We start from the raw sequence: 19630 nt of genomic DNA, 5'->3' as shown, positions 1-19630 counted from the left end.
CCCATGCCTCTCATCCTCAGTATTGTCCTCTCCTCCACTGTGACCCTTTTCTCTCCCATACCTCTCATCCTCAGTATTGTCTTCTCCTCCGCTGTGACCCTTTTCTCTCCCATGCCTCTCATCCTCAGTATTGTCCTCTCCTCCACTGTGACCCTTTTCTCTCCCATACCTCTCATCCTCAGTATTGTCTTCTCCTCCGCTGTGACCCTTTTCTCTCCCATACCTCTCATCCTCAGTATTGTCTTCTCCTCCGCTGTGACCCTTTTCTCTCCCATACCTCTCATCCTCAGCATTGTCCTCTTCTCCACTGTGGCCCTTTTTTTTCCCATCCCTCTTATCCTCTCCTCTACTGTGGTTCTATCTCTATCCTTTCTCTCATCCTCAGTGTTGTCCTGTACTCCGCTGTGGCTCCTTCACTCTCCTCTTTCTCATCCTCACTGTTGTCCTCTCTTTCACTGTGGCCCCTTCTCTGTCTTCTCTCTCATGCTCAGAATTGTCCACACCTCTACTGTGGTTCTTTCTCTCTCCTTTCTGTCATCCTCAGTGTTGTTCCTCCACTGTGGCCTTTTCTCTCTCCTCTCTCTCATCCTCTGTATTGTACTATCCTCCACTGTGGCTCCTTCTCTCTCCTCACCTTCATCCTCCATATTGTCCTCTACTCCACTGTCGCTCTTTTTTTCTTCTCACTCTTATCCCTCTCAATCTTAGTATTGTCCTGTCTTCCATTATGGTTACATATTTCTTCTCATATCCATCCTTAGTATTATCCTCTCCTCCAGTATGGCTCTTTCTGTCTCCTCCCTCTTATCCTCAATTGTCCCCTCCTCCACTGTGACTTCTTCTCAGTCCTTTCTCTCTCATCTTCAGTATTGTCCTCAGTATTTTCTTATCCTCTGTTGTTGCTCCTTCTCTGTTCTCCCTCTCGTGCTCAGTATTGTCCTCATGTCCACTTTGGCTCCTTCTTGATCCCCTCTCTGTCATCTTGTCCTCTACTCCACTGTGGCCTCTCCTATTTTCTTTGTCTCATTCCCCATATTGTCTTCTCCATTATGGTGGCCACTTCTCTCTCCTCCCTCCCATCCTCAGTAATAATTTATCCTCTATTGTTGCTCCATCTTTCTTCTCTTCGTGCTCAGTGTTGCCTCCTCTTGTGGTTCCTTTTGGATCTTTTCTCTCTCATCTTCAATATTGTCTTCTCCTCCACTGTGGCCCATTCTCTTTTTTTTGTCCCATCCTCAGTATTGTCTTCTCCATTATGGTGGCTGCTCTGCTCTACTCCTTCTCATCCTTAGTATTATCTTATCCTCTATTGTTGCTTCCTCTCTCTTCTCCCTCTTATGTTCAGTGTTGCCTCCTCCTCTATTGTGGGTCGTTCTGAATCTTTTCTCTCTCATCTTCAATATTGTCTTCTCCACCGTGGCCCCTACGCTTTCCTTTGTCTCATTCTCAGTATTGTTTTCTCCATTATGGTGGCCGCTTCTCTCTCCTCCCTCCCATCCTCAGTATTATCTTATCTTCTATTGTTGCTTCATCTCTCTTCTCCCTCTCATTCTCAGTATTGACCTCATGTCCGCTATGGCTGCTTTTTGATCCCCTCTTTCTCATCTTGTCCTCTCCTGCATTGTGGCCTCTCCTCTCCCCTCCCTTTCATCTACAGCATTGTCCCGATCAAACACCTGAAAAATGTCTAAATGAAATTAAAAAAATTTAGCAAACACGAGTGGCAAGCCAAAAGAAAATATTTGCAATAGGACAAGTCTTTTTAAAGTGACCCAGTCATGACTGAAGATTCAGCCGTGGTAGTTTAGTTCAGGGCTTCAAATTTCAAGTCCTGAGCTACTAGCAAGGCCCTAAGAGTTACTCGCCACCAGGGGTGGACTGAAACTCATGGGGCCCCCGGGCAATAGGGGATCATGGGGCCCCTGTGTCCTTGCCCAAACTCACAAAAAGCCTATGAAAAAGATACCAGGGACATCTCATAGGGCCCCCTACTGACCCCGGGCCCTCGGGCAGTGCCCGAGATTCCAAATGGTCAGTCCGCCCCTGCTCGCCACCAACAAACATACACAAACAGAGACACCTGTACACACACACAGACATGTACATACACACATGCAGGGGTGGACTGACAACTCATGGGGCCCCCGGGCAATAGGGGATCATGGGGCCCCTGTGTCCTTGCCCAAACTCAAAAAAGCCTATGAAAAAGGTACCAGGGGCATCTCATGGGGCCCCCTACTGACCCCGGGCCCTCGGGCAGTGCCCGAGATTCCAAATGGTCAGTCCGCCCCTGCACACACACATACACACACAGAAACATGTATACACACACAGAGAAACATGTACACACACACATGTATACACACACAGGCACATACAGACACGCATACACACAGATACATGTACATACACAGAAATACACACGCACAGACACATGTACATACACACAGACACATGTACATACCTACACAGACACATGTACACACAGACACATGTACATACATACTCATAAACACACACATGTACATGCACACATACATGTACATACACGCAGACACATGTACAGATACACACATGTACATACACACAGACACACACAAACACACACATATGTACACACACACACGCACACAGTTAAGTGTCCTCTCCTCTCCCCTGAAGCCACCACTGGCTGACATAGAGGATCATGTGACCAGAGTGAGCTAAAATTAGGTAGACGCACACACACCCCATAAAAAGTTGCAGTACTTCGTTGTTCACTCACAGAGCCGGGTACTGCACTCTAGGGGGAGGCAGAGAGCACAGCACACACTCCTTCCTTTGCTTTCACTGCGTTCAGCTATTGAGCAGTCTGGCGGCTCTTGGTGCCACTGACAGATCCGGCCTGAGCTCTGAGCCTGCTCAGCAAGACGGCCCTGGGGGATACACTCGCCCCCACCATAATTTCCACTCGCCATTGGTGAGCAGGCGAGTGGAATTTCAAGGCCTGGTTTAGTAGAATGTAACCAGTTACCAGTCTCTGAATTTTTTCATACTGTTTTGTACACTCAGAAGCTGGAAAACTGCGAGAGGTCAGGCAGCTGCTAAAGCAACATCTCTTGGGCCTTAGATGGACTTCGAATTGTCAGTTGTATTTTTCTATCTCTCCTATTGGAGAGATTTCATTAGATTCACCTCTTGTCCTAACCCCTCACCTTGGTTGAGTTGGCTTTAGATACACGTTAAGTCTAATGTTCAGATTCTTACATGGCTGGAAAGTGGGACGATCTTAGAAGAAAAGTGGGATGAGGGGATTTGGTGTGAAATGAGGACCAGCTAACAGCCCCTCGTTCTTGTCTTCTGATGAACGGCATGTTGACGTCCGTCTCGGTCGGACTCGGCGGTTCCCAGTCTCGGTGGCCCATCTCCAGGCTTTAGATACACGTTAAATCTAATGTTCAGATTCCTACATGGCTGGAAAGTGGGACAATCTTAGAAGAAAGTGGGATGAGGGGATTTGGTGTGAAATGAGGACCAGCTAACAGCCCCTCGTTCTTGTCTTCTGATGAACGGCATGTTGATGTCTGTCTCGGTTGGACTTGGCGGTTCCCAGTCTCGGTGGCCCATCTCCGGGCTTTAGATACACGTTAAGTCTAATGTTCAGATTCTTACATGGCTGGAAAGTGGGACAATCTTAGCTGGTCCTCATTTCACACCAAATCCCCTCATTCCACTTTTCTTCTAAGATTGTCCCACTTTCCAGCCATGTAAGAATCTGAACATTAGACTTAACGTGTATCTAAAGCCTGGAGATGGGCCACCGAGACTGGGAACCGCCGAGTCCGACCGAGACGGACGTCACATGCTGTTCATCAGAAGACAAGAACGAGGGGCTGTTAGCTGGTCCTCATTTCACACCAAATCCCCTCATCCCACTTTGCTTCTAACAGCCCCTCGTTCTTGTCTTCTGATGAACGGCATGTTGACGTCCGTCTCGGTCGGACTCGGCGGTTCCCAGTCTCGGTGGCCCATCTCCAGGCTTTAGATACACGTTAAGTCTAATGTTCAGATTCTTACATGGCTGGAAAGTGGGACGATCTTAGAAGAAAAGTGGGATGAGGGGATTTGGTGTGAAATGAGGACCAGCTAACAGCCCCTCGTTCTTGTCTTCTGATGAACGGCATGTTGACGTCCGTCTCAGTCGGACTCGACGGTTCCCAGTCTCGGTGGCCCATCTCCAGGCTTTAGATACACGTTAAATCTAATGTTCAGATTCCTACATGGCTGGAAAGTGGGACGATCTTAGAAGAAAGTGGGATCAGGGGATTTGGTGTGAAATGAGGACCAGCTAACAGCCCCTCGTTCTTGTCTTCTGATGAACGGCATGTTGACGTCCGTCTCGGTCGGACTCGGCGGTTCCCAGTCTCTGTGGCCCATCTCCAGGCTTTAGATACACGTTAAATCTAATGTTCAGATTCCTACATGGCTGGAAAGTGGGACGATCTTAGAAGAAAAGTGGGATGAGGGGATTTGGTGTGAAATGAGGACCAGCTAACAGCCCCTCGTTCTTGTCTTCTGATGAACGGCATGTTGACGTCCGTCTCGGTCGGACTCGGCGGTTCCCAGTCTCGGTGGCCCATCTCCATTGTTGTGTTAAACCTTTGCCACCTCGTCTGGCCGCCTTGAAAGGCCCGTGAACTTGAAAGTCGGCGCCATGAAAGAGCCGCCAAGCGAAGGATTAGCCTCGCCTGGCATAGTGTGACTTCTGCGCGTCGGGCCCGGCGTGGCCTGAACAGAACGGCGATTTGTATGGGCTTTGTGAGGAGCGGCGGTGAATGGCTGCGTGTGACACAAGCTCCGATGACTCTCCGTCCCAGTAACGTGCGGCACTCACACACAATTTGTTCCATTAAGTCGCTGACATCCCGGGCCTCGGCTTTGAAGAGGCCTCTCTCCTTTCATGCCTCCTTTGATAAAAGAGATTGTCAGAAGCCTTTTCATGTTGTCACTGACACAGCTCCCATTATTGTCCGACGTTTTAACCGTTTACATTCGGCAACCTTTTTTTTTTTTTCTTTTTTTTTTTTTATTTCTTTAAACATGACAAAAGTTACAAAGATCTGCTGTGTTCCCAAGAATTTAAGAAATATGGGAACTGGCTAAAAGCTGAACCCCAGGCAGATGCAGAAGACACAAATGAATAGAGCTCTGTATTCAATGATACATCATTGAATGTATTTTTTTTTTAGAGGCAAGCATTGTAAGTACCTGAGTTTGACTTGGTATCAACCTCTAGAAATCCTCTGTACAGCAGAGCTCAGACTGGGGAAGGGTGAAGCACCACAAGAAGCTCAGATGGTGGAGAGGCATGATGGTCACCATATGCAGATGTGGGTTCAAGGCTGAAATCTTAATTTGGGGTGTCGAAAGTCAACTATAAATGACTGAAAAAAATCGGTGGATGTTGGAAGGGAATCAAAGATGGTGGGTGTAATGTTTTGTTGTGCAACAATGAAGTTGAATGTTATTAAGAATCTTGAGAGGGTGGCAGAGAAGAAAACTTGATTGGGTGGATGTGTGGGCCAATCCAGTCAGGGAAAGGTCTTACCAGTACAAGGAACCAGGGCTGGGGCCATGGGTGGGCTGTAGGGGCAGCTTCCCCGGGTGCAGTGAAACAAGGGGGCAAAGAATAGATACAGGGTTCTTGGCTGAAATTTTAATTTGTGGTGTCGAAGGTCAACAATAAATGACTGAAAAAATCGGTGGATGTTGGAAGGGAATCAAAGATGGTGGATGTAATGTTTTGTTGTGCAACAATGAAGTTGAATGGTATTAAGAATCTTGAGAGGGTGGCAGAGAAGAAAACTTGATTGGGTGGATGTGTGGGCCAATCCAGTCAGGGAAAGGTCTTACCAGTACAAGGAACCAGGGCTGGGGCCATGGGTGGGCTGTAGGGGCAGCTGCCCTGGGCGCAGTGAAACAAGGGGGCAAAGAATAGATACAAGGTTCTTGGCTGAAATTTTAATTTGGGGTGTCGAAGGTCAACTTTAAATGACTGAAAAAAATCGGTGGATGTTGGAAGGGAATCAAAGATGGTGGGTGTAATGTTTTGTTGTGCAACAATGAAGTTGAATGGTATTAAGAATCTTGAGAGGGTGGCAGAGAAGAAAACTCGGTTGGGTGGATGTGTGGGCCAATCCAGTCAGGGAAAGGTCTTACCAGTACAAGGAACCAGGGCTGGGGCCATGGGTGGGCTGTAGGGGCAGCTTCCCCGGGTGCAGTGAAACAAGGGGGCAAAGAATAGATACAGGGTTCTTGGCTGAAATTTTAATTTGTGGTGTCGAAGGTCAACAATAAATGACTGAAAAAATCGGTGGATGTTGGAAGGGAATCAAAGATGGTGGATGTAATGTTTTGTTGTGCAACAATGAAGTTGAATGGTATTAAGAATCTTGAGAGGGTGGCAGAGAAGAAAACTTGATTGGGTGGATGTGTGGGCCAATCCAGTCAGGGAAAGGTCTTACCAGTACAAGGAACCAGGGCTGGGGCCATGAGTGGGCTGTAGGGGCAGCTGCCCCGGGCACAGTGAAGCAAGGGGGCAAAGAATAGATACAGGGGGGTACAACCATTCATTTAACAGTTGGGGAGGGGGGCGTAGATCTTCATCCTTGCCTTGAGAGCTGCATGACCTTGTCCCAGTATGGCATCAGATGTCTAGTGGTGGGATTTCCATTGTTTTTCAGGGTATCTTCTTAAATTGAGTTGATACAATGTATTTATTTTGTGGTGTCTATTTATAAAACCTGGGAAAGTTCAGGTGTCTAAATTTAGCTACATAATCCACACATTCACTGACATTGGCCGGTAATGACCCCGGTATTTATACTGCAATGGATTTGACGCTGGAAATTGTTGTATTCAGTTTACACTGGTTACAGTGCATCCCTAGTCTGATCCTGAGTGAGAAACTGGAATCTATGAAATTATAATAGTGTGTGACTGTGGGGGAGGGGACATTAGAGTGTAAGCTCCTCTGGTACAGAGACTGATGTGACTGTGGGGGAGGGGACATTAGAGTGTAAGCTCCTCTGTACAGAGACTGATGTGACTGTGGGGGAGGGGACATTAGAGTGTAAGCTCCTCTGTACAGAGACTGATGTGACTGTGGGGGAGGGGACATTAGAGTGTAAGCTCCTCTGTACAGAGACTGATGTGACTGTGGGGGAGGGGACATTAGAGTGTAAGCTCCTCTGTACAGAGACTGATGTGACTGTGGGGGAGGGGACATTAGAGTGTAAGCTCCTCTGGTACAGAGACGGATGTGACTGTGGGGGGAGGGGATATTAGAGTGTAAGCTCCTCTGTACAGAGACTGATGTGACTGTGGGAGAGGGGACATTAGAGTGTAAGCTCCTCTGTACAGAGACTGATGTGACTGTGGGTGAGGGGACATTAGAGTGTAAGCTCCTCTGTACAGAGACTGATGTGACTGTGGGGGAGGGGACATTAGAGTGTAAGCTCCTCTGGTACAGAGACGGATGTGACTGTGGGGGGAGGGGATATTAGAGTGTAAGCTCCTCTGTACAGAGACTGATGTGACTGTGGGAGAGGGGACATTAGAGTGTAAGCTCCTCTGTACAGAGACTGATGTGACTGTGGGTGAGGGGACATTAGAGTGTAAGCTCTTCTGTACAGAGACTGATGTGACTGTGGGTGAGGGGACATTAGAGTGTAAGCTCCTCTGTACAGAGGCTGATGTGACTGTGGGGGAGGGGACATTAGAGTGTAAGCTCCTCTGTACAGAGGCTGATGTGACTGTGGGGGAGGGGACATTAGAGTTTAAGCTCCTCTGTACAGAGACTGATGTGACTGTGGGGGAGGGGACATTAGAGTGTAAGCTCCTCTGTACAGAGACTGATGTGACTGGCTCAGTGATCTCTGTACAGCTCTGTGGTATATGTTAGAGCTATATAAATGTATAATAATAATAGTGTGTGACTGTGGGGGAGGGGACAATAGAGCGTAAGCTCCTCTGGTACAGAGACTGATGTGACTGTGGGGAAGGGGACATTAGAGCGTAAGCTCCTCTGTACAGAGACTGATGTGAATGTGGATGGACATTAGAGTGTAAGCTCCTCTGGTACAGAGACTGATGTGACTGTGGGGGAGGGGACATTAGAGTGTAAGCTCCTCTGTACAGAGACTGATGTGACTGGCTCAGTGTTCTCTGTACAGCACTGCGGTATGTGTCAGATCTATATAAATGTATAATAGTGTGTGACTGTAGGGTGACATTAGAGCGTAAGCTCCTGTGGTGCAGAGGCTAATATGAATGGCTCGGTGTGTTCTCTGTACAGCTCTGCGGTATATGTCAGCGCTATATAAATAATATTTTTGCCATGTAAGTCTTGTGTACACAGTCTATAAATATATAAAGTCCAGGGATGATATCTCAGGTGTGCTGCGGATAATGAGAAGCAGAAAGGTCAGGCTCCCGGCTCCTGGCGGGGTGGTGGAAGGTGTAGAGGACTCCCACGCTCTTGTAGTTGCGTCTCCCTCGGCCTCACAGCGTGCGGTTTGCAGGGCAGTCCTGGCGGTCCGGGATAACAAGCCTCTTTTCATCCACCTTGTTATGTACAAGCATGGCTTTCTGCCTTGTGGCCTGGCAGCTCATTATGGAGCCTCAGACCTGGAATGTTCCTGCACTATTAATGGGACTTTGTTTGCTTTATTCCTAGCCCTCCGCTGTTCCCTTCTACACACAGGAGCCTGTTGTCGGGGGGCCCGGGCTCTCGCTTGGTGGTTTTACAGGGCCCACAGAATGTTAATGAAGTGAGCCAGGAGCTGCCACAAATCACCTGGCCTTCACGGCTCCTTCCCTCACAAAGAGGACCTGTCACCCCCAGAAAGCTTCGTGTGCGTGGCCCGCAGTTAAAGCAGCCAAGAAGCACACGGAATTCTGGGTATTTGAATTTCTTTTTTAAAATAGCGAGCTGCTGTACCGGCGCTGCAGGTTGTGGATCTGGACCCACGGCTGAAGACAGATTTCTAACAAAGATATTAATTGAAGGAGGATTAGTTAGAATAGTTATTTGTGGAGACATGAAATGTATTGGGTTGTAGCACACCTACCTGAATCAGGAAAGCACTTCACGTGGAAGAGATGCAGAGAGAATCTTCTAGGCTGGCACTATATGTTTGCCGCCATTTTGGGCTTAAAGTAGCTTAGCTCTGATAGTTGGCACAATTCTTACTGCCCCCATACTGGGAACCCTCACCCCCCTTACAGCCCCCATACTGGGAACCCCCACCCTCCTTACTGACCTCATACTGGGAACCCCCACCCTCTTTACTGCACTCATACTAGGAACCCCCACCCTCCTTACTGCCCCCATTCTGGAAACCCCTACCCTCCTTACTGCCCCCATTCTGGAAGCCACCACCCTCCTTACTGCCCCCATACTGGGAACCCCCACCCTCTTTATTTCCCCATAACAGGAAACCCCAAACTCTTTACTGCCCTCATACTGGGAACCTTCACCGTCCTAATACCCCCACCCTTATTACTGATCCCATACCAGGAACCCCCACACTCTTTACTACCCTCGTCCTGGGAACCTCCACCCTCCTTATTGCCCCCGTACTGCGTACCCTCACACTCTTTACTGCCCTGTACTGGAAACCCCCACCCTCCTTACAGCCCCCATACTGGAAACCCCCACCCTCCTTATTGCCCCATATTAGGAAACCCCAAACTCTTTACTGCCCCCATATTGGGATCCCCACCCTCCTTACTGCCCTCATACTGGGGACCTTCACCCTCCTTATGGCCCCTATACTGGGAACCCCCACACTCTTTACTGCCCCCATCCTGGGAACCTCGACCCTCCAAATTGCCCCCATACTGGGTACCCTAACACTCTTTACTGCCCTGTACTGGAAAACCCTACCCTCTTCATTCCCCCAGACTTGGAAACCCCATACTCTTTACTGCCCCCATACTGGGAACCTTCACCCTCCTTATTGCCCCAATACTGGGAATCCCCATCTTCTTTACTGCCCCTATATTAATCACCACACCATCCTTACTACACCCTCCTCACTGCCCCCATATTAGGCACCTTACATTTTTTTAATTAACCCTGTACTGGGAACCCCCACCCTCCTTACTGCCTGTGTATTGGGCATCCCTATCTTTCATACTGTCTCTGTATTGGGCACCACCACTCTCCTTCCAGCCCCCTTATGGGGAACCCTATCTTCTTTACTGCCACTTTATTGAGCACCCCACCATCCTTACTGCCCCTAAATTGTTAGTTCCCACTTTCCTTATTGTCCCTTACTAGGAACCCCCACTATCTTTACTGCCCCTGTATTAAGCACCCCACCCTCCTTACAGCACCTGTATTAGGAACTCCCACATTCCTCACTGCCCCCTACTGGGAACTCCACCCTCTTCGCTGCCCCTGTATTAAGCACCTCATCCTCCTTACTGCCCCTGTTTTAGGAACCCCTGCCTTCCTTTTGGCCTCTGTGCTGGGAACCCCCATCCTCTTTACTGCCCCTTTATTTGTCACTTCCACCCTTCCTACTACCCCTGTATTGGTACCCTACCCTCTTCACTGTCCTTGGACCGAGAACCCCCAAGCTCCTTACTGAACCTGTATTAGGCACCTCCACCCTCCTTACTGCCACCGTATTTGGCAACACCATCATCCTTACTGCCTCTATGCTGGGAAGTCCACCCTTCTTACTTCCCCTGTATTAGTCATCTCAGCCCTCCTTACTGCTCCCCGCATTAAGCACCCACACCTTCCTTACTGCTTTCTTTAATAAACACCCCCACTTTATACCCTCCCCTATGCTGGGCACCCCATCCTCCTGGCTGCCCACTGCACTAGGCACCCCCACCCGGCTGTCTTTACTAAAAAAAAACCCCACCCTTCATGCTGCCCTCTATACTGGGGACTAGGAATTCCCACCCTCCTTACAGCTCTCATTACTTAACACTCTCACTCAGGGGTGGACTGACAACTCATGGGGCCCCCGGGCAATAGGGGATCATGGGGCCCCTGTGTCCTTGCCCAAACTCAAAAAAGCCTATGAAAAAGGTACCAGGGGCATTTCATGGGGCCCCCTACTGACCCCCCTAGGCAATAGGGGATCATGGGGCCCCTGTGTCCTTGCCCAAACTCAAAATAGCCTATGAAAAAGGTACCAGGGGCATCTCATGGGGCCCCCTACTGACCCCGGGCCCTCGGGCAGTGCCCGAGTTTCCAAATGGTCAGTCCGCCCCTGCTCTCACTTTATACCCTGTCTTATACTGGGAACCTCCACCTTCCTTACTGCCCCCTAAACTAGGCACTTCCACTGTTTATATTGCCCCTGCCTCTGTATGATGGGCACTCTCATCCTATGCCCCCTGTACCTGGCACCTACACCTTCCTCAAGCTCACCCCCTTTTACTGGGCATCCCACTTACTGCCCCTCCACAGGAAAGCTACAGAGGACCAGAACAGTGATGTGTCTCCATACGTTCCCTGCATTTGGTCATGTGATCTGCGATGATGCAGATGACCATGGGCAGTGGACCCGCGGGGGTGGAAGTACTGTGCCGGGCTCTGCTCTAATGACACTTCCGGTAAAAAATAGGCTTTTTCCCCTTTAGCACAACTGCAGTGTTCCCTGGATTGTATCATTTCCATTGATTATATTTAGAGTTACTGTATAAAGCAGAAGGCAACCCGGGTGCTACAGGTGACTCCCCACCAGAGTCATCATTAACCAAGAACCTTCTCACCTGCGGACTTCAGACAAGGTGATGGGACAGGCGCCGGAGGACCAGCCCCCTCCTCATTCCTAATTAATGGGCCCATTTGATTGATTGAAACATCGGCCGGGATGACATTAAAAATGTGTCCTGTCAGCACAGCGCAGAACTTAGATTTCATTGCGGCGAATTCGCCCTCATTAACCTTTGCGGCAATTCACCCGCCTTCCGCCCAGCGGCCTCATTCCGTGTCACCTTTTATCTTCCTACAGAAGCAAAGTCAAGATCTCGGCCTTTCGTCTCCGAGCCCGGCTCATTGGACCGCGTACAGACTCCCCGTGCAGGACGCAGCTCGCAAAGAGGTAAAAAACAAAAAAAAAACCGCTCGCGGTCATTAACTACATGATGAAAATTCCTGGACGGGGGAGGGGGGAATTATATTTATATTAACAGAAGATGAGAAGATAAACCGGATACAAGTCTTCAGTTATTCGTTATGTGATTACTGCGATGGATGGATATTGAGATAGATGGATAGACTGTTCAAAAGATACATAGAGATAGATTATTGATCAATTAAAGGATAGATTAGCCGTAGATAGATAGATAATTGATCAGTCAAAAGATATAGATAGATAGATAATTGATCAATGAAAAGAGATAGATAGATAGATAGATAGATAGATAGATAGATAGATAGATAGATAGATAGATAGATAATTGATCAAGGAAAATAGATAGATAGATAGATAGATAGATAGATAGATAGATAGATAGATAGATAGATAGATAGATAGATAATTGATCAAGGAAAATAGATAGATAGATAGATAGATAGATAGATAGATAGATAGATAGATAGATAGATAGATAGATAGATAGATAATAGATAGATAGATAGATTGATCGATAATTGATCAAGGAAAAGAGAAGATAGATAGATAGATAGATAATTGATCAAGGAAAAGAGATAGATAGATAGATAGATAGATAGATAGATAGATAATAGATAGAAAGATAGATAGATAATAGATAGATAGATAGATAGATAATACATAGATAGATAGATAGATAGATAGATAATAGATAGATAGATAATTGATCAAGGAAAAGAGATAGATAGATAGATAGATAGATAGATAATTGATCAGTCAAAAGATAGATTATAGATAGATAATTGATCAATGAAAAGATATAGATAGATAGATAGATAGATAGATAATTGATCAATGAAAAGAGATAGATAGATAACTGATCAATGAAAAGATAGATTATAGATAGATAACACTGTTCAACAAATTTTTATTTTTTGCCAGTTTTGGAAACAAAAGGATCCATTTCTTAATGAATTTCACATTCTGAGTTCAAATCTAACAATGAAATTTGTCAATTGGCTCTAGTTTTTCTGTAAACGGAAAGTTTTCTACTATAGGCGTAATGACTACATAATGCACAATAATTATATAGATAGATGTCTTTCCACAAATATAAAGCAAGTGATATGACTACATAACAAAGCCTAAGTGGCAGAATATATTGCATAGGATTACCAAGAAAAATTATAGCCATAAGCTAAGTTGAATCATTTTAATACTTCGGATTCTCACTAGTTTTGTCTTCAGTTTGTGTCGGTTTTGCTTCTCTTGGCTTTTCTCTTGTATTCGAGGAAAGGGCTATCTCTTACAACTGCACGTGACTACACGCTTCAGGTTCTTCCTCACTTGACTCAACCACGAAGGATTCTGGTGCTTTAGGAATTGGTAGTCCCTCTCCATGAGGAACTGGACGTATTGCCGATGGAATATTTGGATAGTGCACAGATAACTTTTTCTTCTTATTTAGCCCTTTTACAATTGGAGGCACCATACAAAAGTAACAATTACTAACATGATCTGTTGGCTCTCTCCAAATCATTGGCACAGCGAAAGGCATAGATGCCTTTTTTCCATTCAACCATTGCTCCAGTGCCGTCCCACAAGAATTGCAGCATATATGTGGTGCCCAGCTCTTGTCCTGGTCTCCTATCTTGCAGCCAAAATACAAGTTGTAGGCTTTCTTAATCATTCCTGTTATCCTCCTTTTTTGTGAGATAAAAGTTATTTCACCGCAGATATAGCAGAAATTATCTGCTTTATTCACACAAGTTCGAGGCATTACTGAGTAGCCTATATAAGCATAAAACGAAATGTAAAGACGCTGTCCAACTACAATCAGCTACAGATACTGCAGCTTTTATGCAGTGAAGTGATGCAATTAAAGGCTAATATTGCATCATCTCAGTATACATGCAATTTTCTATTGGTCACCAGTATCAATTGCGCAATATGCAGCTGAAGTTGCATCATAATTTTGAATGGCTTACGTCATTAGATGGGTGAATATATCATGGAAACTAGAGCCAATCAACATTTTTTAGGGTCATTTTCGTTTTCAGCACCCCAAAATTATGTAAGATTAGCTAATTTTATGCCCAAAACTTTTTACCTGTTGAACAGTGTAATTGATCAATGAAAAGATATAGATAGATAGATAGATAATAGATAGATAGATAGATAGATAGATAGATAGATAGATAGATAATAGATAGATAGATAGATAGATAGATAGATAATAGATAGATAGATGTGAGATCGATCAGTGGATGGATGGATAGATCAATAGATAGACAGACAGACGTTAACACATACTTTAATGTACATATGTTGATGGAACTACAATAATTGGTCCTAAACACACGATGAGAATATCAGATGAACAATCGTCTCATATCCAAAGTGAAGGGGTTACAAAAGTGACAAAGATTCTTGTACGACAGAATAAAAATTCCGAAGTGACACAATGTATTTGTATTGTATTTTTGGACAAAAACTGTACTGATGAAATGAATATCATATGATCTGGTATTGTACGAGAGACATTCTCATGCTTGTCCTTTTGAATAATTTCGGACGATTGCTGTGTACCAACAATCAGATTATTGTGCGGTTGCACTGAAAGCAGTATTTTTTTTGCACGATTTTCTGCCGGTACGTACTGGGCTTAAAGGATAAGTATGGAATATTTGCGGATTGTTGTTTTTCTTCTTAGAGATAATTGTTGGGATTTTTATCTCATAAATACTTCTATAGATACAGTATGATGAGGACTAACGGGCATCATGAGGCAGGTTCGGGGGTGTACGCCTCACCAGGTGACACCTACCGTACGTGGTGACACCAGACCCGCTCCACAAAAAGGTAAGTTGTAAAGCAAGCCGATGATCCCCGCAGGATGGATCTGATCCATTATGCTCAATCCGCAGATCCGATCCATCCTGCGGGAATCGTCGGCTTGCTTTACAACTTGCCTTTTTCGTGGAGCGGGTCCAGTGTCACCCCATATAAGTTGCACCCCGACGATCGCCGCTGGATGGATCGGATCTGCGGACTGGGGAGCATAATGGATCGGCGTCCAGTCCATTATGCTCAATACACAGATCCAATCCATCCTGTGGGAATCGTCGGCTTTCTTTACAACTTACCTTTTTGTGGAGCAGGTGCGGTGTCACCCCGTATAGGTTGCATGCCGACGATCCCCACAGGATGGATCAGATCTGCCGATTGGGGAGCATAATGGATCGGAGTCCGATCCATTATGCTCAATCCGCAGATCCGATCCATCCTGCGGGAATTGTCAGCTTGCTTTACAACTTACCTTTTCGTGGAGCGGGTCCGGCGTCACCCCATATAAGTTGCACCCCGACGATCGCCACAGGATAGATCAGATCTGCGGACTGGGGAGCATAATGGATCGGAGTCCAGTCCATTATGCTCAATCCGCAGATCCGATCCATCCTGCGGGGATCGTTGGCTTTCTTTCTAACTTACCTTTTTGTGGAGCAGGTCCGATGTCACCCCATATAGGTTGCATGCCGACGATCGCCGCTGGATGGATTGGATCTGCGGATTGGGGAGCATAATGGATCGGAGTCCAGTCCATTATGCTCAATCCGCAGATCCGATCCATTCTGCAGAGATTGTCGGCATGCAACCTATACGGGGTGACATCGGACCCGCTCCATGAAAAGGTAAGTTGTAAAGAAAGCCGACGATCCCCGCAGGATGGATCGGATCTGCGGATTGGGGAGCATAATGGATCGGATCCTCAAGACCCAAGACTGGGGAGCATAATGGATCGGACTCTGATCCATTATGCTCAATCCGCAGATCCGATCCATTCTGCAGGGATCGTCGGAGGGGGTGTCACCAAGTGTTATCGCACCGGGTGACACCACCCCTAGGGACGCATCTGATGAGGAATAGGTTGTGTCAGATATAAAGGATTACATTGGTTTGATAATTATTTTCGGTTCCGGTATTTCACACCGGAGTGATATTTATGTCTGTGAACGGAACGTTCTGATGAGTAAACTATTATACGATAAAATGACAAAAGCAGCTACAAGAACTCGTACAGCTCAGTGAATTCAGTGAGTTCAGCCACCATGCAGCCTTCGGTAACTGTCAGTTTTGCGCACACTGCAGACATTTGGAGGCATTGATGGGGAATGGAAGTGAAATCATTTGCAGCGATAAGACCTATTAAGCGGAAAAAGACAGAAAATCCAAATGACAATCAAGGTTTTTACAATGTTGCGATTTTTGAACCGTATCGGTTTAAATTCTAGCGTTTGCAGAGTCCATTGATTGGTGGAGGAGGGGCACACTACACATGTAGAAGCCCGTGATGGCACCCTGACCTCTTTGTTCCTCCTCATTGGGCCTCCATGGCAGAGGAGCACGGCGGTGGAAGAGCGCTCAGAGCCGCCAAACCAGCTACAATTTCCATTCAATATGTGGCTGACAAGTCAATATCTGTCATCCAATTCTTAGAAAATGTTCCAAAAGGGAAAAGTGAACTAAATACTCTCTTTTATTAATGACTTAAAGTGGACCCAGCACTTCTTAGTAATGTGTCAGTGTCAGGGGCGGACTGACAACTCATGGGGCCCCCGGGCAATAGGGGATCATGGGGCCTCTGTGTCCTTGCCCAAACTCAAAAAAGCCTATGAAAAAGGTACCAGGGGCATCTCATGGGGCCCCCTACTGACCCCGGGTCCTCGGGCTGTGCCCAAGTTTCCAAATGGTCAGTCCGCCCCTGGCCAGTGTAACGCCGGGGTCACGGTGCCCCAGCAATGCCTTCATCTGCTTTCTCTCCAGAAGGAAGGTGCCTTCTTTGTTCAGGCATCATCCAGGGTCATTATCAACTTCCAGGGCTGAGATGCTGACTCAGCCGTAACCAGGGGCGGACTGACAACTCATGGGGCCCCCGGGCAATTGGGGATCATGGGGCCCCTGTGTCCTTGCCCAAACTCAAAAAAGCCTATGAAAAAGGTACTAGGGGCATCCTATGGGGCCCCCTACTGACATCGGGCCCTCGGGCAGTGCCCGAGTTTCCAAATGGTCAGTCCGCCCCTGGCCGTGACACAGTTATGTAAATCCTGGTTACAGTGTACAGGCTGGAGGAGAGGAGACTGAGGAAATGCTTCCTGCTGCCTGCAGCAGACTGATGATATCATCTCAGCCTAGTCAAAGTCGCTGGACTGGAGCTCAAGGACGGCTTTTTATTGGTAAAAGTTGAAACTTTTTTTAAAACAATCCTGACGTTTTAGGATTTCATACAGGGAGACTTGTGGGGGCGATCGACCGGTCCACTTTAACCCCTCGTCCGTCGGGTTGCCGCTCTATGCCGCAGTCGGCTCTGTAATGATTGGGACATGTTGGTGTTGGCCAGGCACTTAATACAGGAAGGCTCGTCTTGCCAGGTCTGTGCTAAGCGAGCCAAAGCTAACACAGGTCTGACTTATATACTGAGTGTCAGACCGCAGAACCCCGGGAAAGAAAACATGGCGTTCTGCTACGTAGGAGCAATTACTGTACATGGTAAATGGATGGACGCAGTCACATGACTCCAAGTTTGTAGTAGTTTTTTTTTCTAAAAAAGTTTTTGTTAACTTTTTGAATTAGGGGTGCATTACACAGGCAATTAAATCTATAAAGAGACTGTGTCCCGAGGCAGGTGCGGGGGGTGCGCGCCGCACCGGGTGACGCCTGCCGCACAGGGTGACACCGGACCCGCTTCATGAAAAGGTAAGTTGTAAAGCAAGCCGGATCCATCCATCCTGCGGGGATAGTCGGCTTTCTTTACAATTTACCTTTTTGTGGAGTGGGTCCGGTGTCACCCCCTATAGGTTGCATGCCGACGATCCCCGCAGGATGGATGGGATCTGCGGACTGGGGAGCATAATGGATCGGAGTCCGATCCATTATGCTCAATCCACAGATCCGATCCATCCTGCGGGGATCGTCGGAGGGGGTGTCAACAAGTGTTATCACACCGGGTGACACCAACCCTAGGGACGCCCCTGGTCATCAGCATAACAAAACGGCACTGAGTATTTTAAGTACTTGTTTCATTTGTCCATTTTATAAATTAATTTTGTATTCACTTGCGATGTGTCTTTGGACTTGCTATGAAATTTGACCACCCAAGGAAGAGTCAGTTCCCTAGCACCGCCCCCTCCCTCCGTGCACAGCATAGCCCTCTCCTCTTCTGGGAGGGTCTAATTATTGTCTGTGCTGGTCTAGCTCCTCCAACCCTCCCCTCACCTCCCTACATAGTCTTTCATGTAGCTGTAGGTGGAGTACTATAGAGGGGTTGCCAACAACAAATCCAAGATGGCGGAACCCAGCAACAGTCTCATGGCTTACTGCCCTTGATCTCTTTATCAGCACCCCAGCAAGTAATTAGGCCTATCTCTGGGGACGACAAAAACTGAAGCCCAAGTAAATGAATCCTTGCTTGGGTCTAAGGGGCCACAGATGAGGTTTTACTTACCTGGTCCATCCCTGGGAAAGAAAACATTGCATTTTGCTATGTTTGGGTCTAAGGGGCCACAGATGTGGTTTTACTTACCTGGTCCATTCCTGGGAAAGAAAACATTGCATTTTGCTATGTTTGGGTCTAAGGGGCCACAGATGCGGTTTTTCTTACCTGGTTCATTCGCTACCCCGGCAGCTGGAACTCCGCTCTACTATGATCTGAAAGTGGACTGTCCATTGGCATCCTCATATCCAGTTCATGCCTATGGGCTCTGCATTGGTCTTGATGAGGGCAGAGGATCTGAGGCTGCCAGAGCATAGGGAAGAATAGGCTTCTGGGACTGGTCTTACAACCCAGAGGTGCCTGCAGGAGCAGAGGTTGGGGTAAGTAAATATGCTTTTTGTGGTCCCCTAAACATACGTATGACTTAGTCCCCAAGACCTAAGACCTAGTCCAAAAAAACAAAGTTAAAAAACAGGGGAGCTTGATAAACTGGGTACCAAATATGTACCCTCAGAGATGCCTGCAGAAACAGAGGTTGGGGTAAGTAAATGTGCTTTTCGTGGTCCCCTAAACATACATATGACTTAGTACCCAAGACCTAAATCCTAGTGCTGCCCTTGGTCCTCTAGACCTAAGACCTAGTCCAGAAAAACAAAGTTAAAAAACTGGGGAGCTCGATAAACTGGGTACCAAATATGTACCCTCAGAGGTGCCTGCAGGAGCAGAGGTTGGGGTAAGTAAATACACTTTTCGTGGTCCCCTAAACATACATATGACTTAGTCCCCAAGACCCAAGTCCTAGTGCCCTGGTCCCCTAGACCTAAGAACTAGTCCAGAAAAACAAAGTTAAAAAACGGGAGCTCGATGAACTGGGTACCAAATATGTACCCTCAATCAACTGCCCACTCAATAAAGTAAAAATATATAGAGTGGGGCTCTATGGCAAAGGTACAGCATAAAGGAAAAACAGGCAGATACAGAGCAATCCCCCAAAAGGGGCCATATAACTGAGCCAACT

The 19630-nt window shown here is 47.0% G+C and overlaps 1 protein-coding gene across 5 annotated transcripts in view; it reads left to right on the top strand.

The window, feature by feature from the left end:
• The window catches only part of CNTFR (ciliary neurotrophic factor receptor), a 572233-nt gene that overhangs the window by 232046 nt on the left and 320557 nt on the right, over window positions 1–19630 (top strand). For 4 of the 5 annotated variants that reach the window (XM_089663459.1, XM_089663456.1, XM_089663457.1 and 1 more), the window contains one exon: window positions 12021–12110. The exons of the other annotated variant lie outside the window; for it this stretch is intronic. In XM_089663459.1, the coding sequence (XP_089519585.1) occupies window positions 12021–12110 (90 nt within the window). The remainder of the gene's footprint in view (window positions 1–12020; window positions 12111–19630) is intronic. 5 annotated transcript variants of the gene reach the window in all.

This window comes from Staurois parvus, unplaced genomic scaffold, assembly GCF_062004578.1.
Source record: "Staurois parvus isolate SC_StPar_1 unplaced genomic scaffold, SC_StPar_1.0 ptg001691l, whole genome shotgun sequence".
NCBI classification, from domain to species: Eukaryota; Metazoa; Chordata; class Amphibia; order Anura; family Ranidae; genus Staurois; species Staurois parvus.
This window is presented reverse-complemented; position numbering and strand designations above follow the sequence as displayed.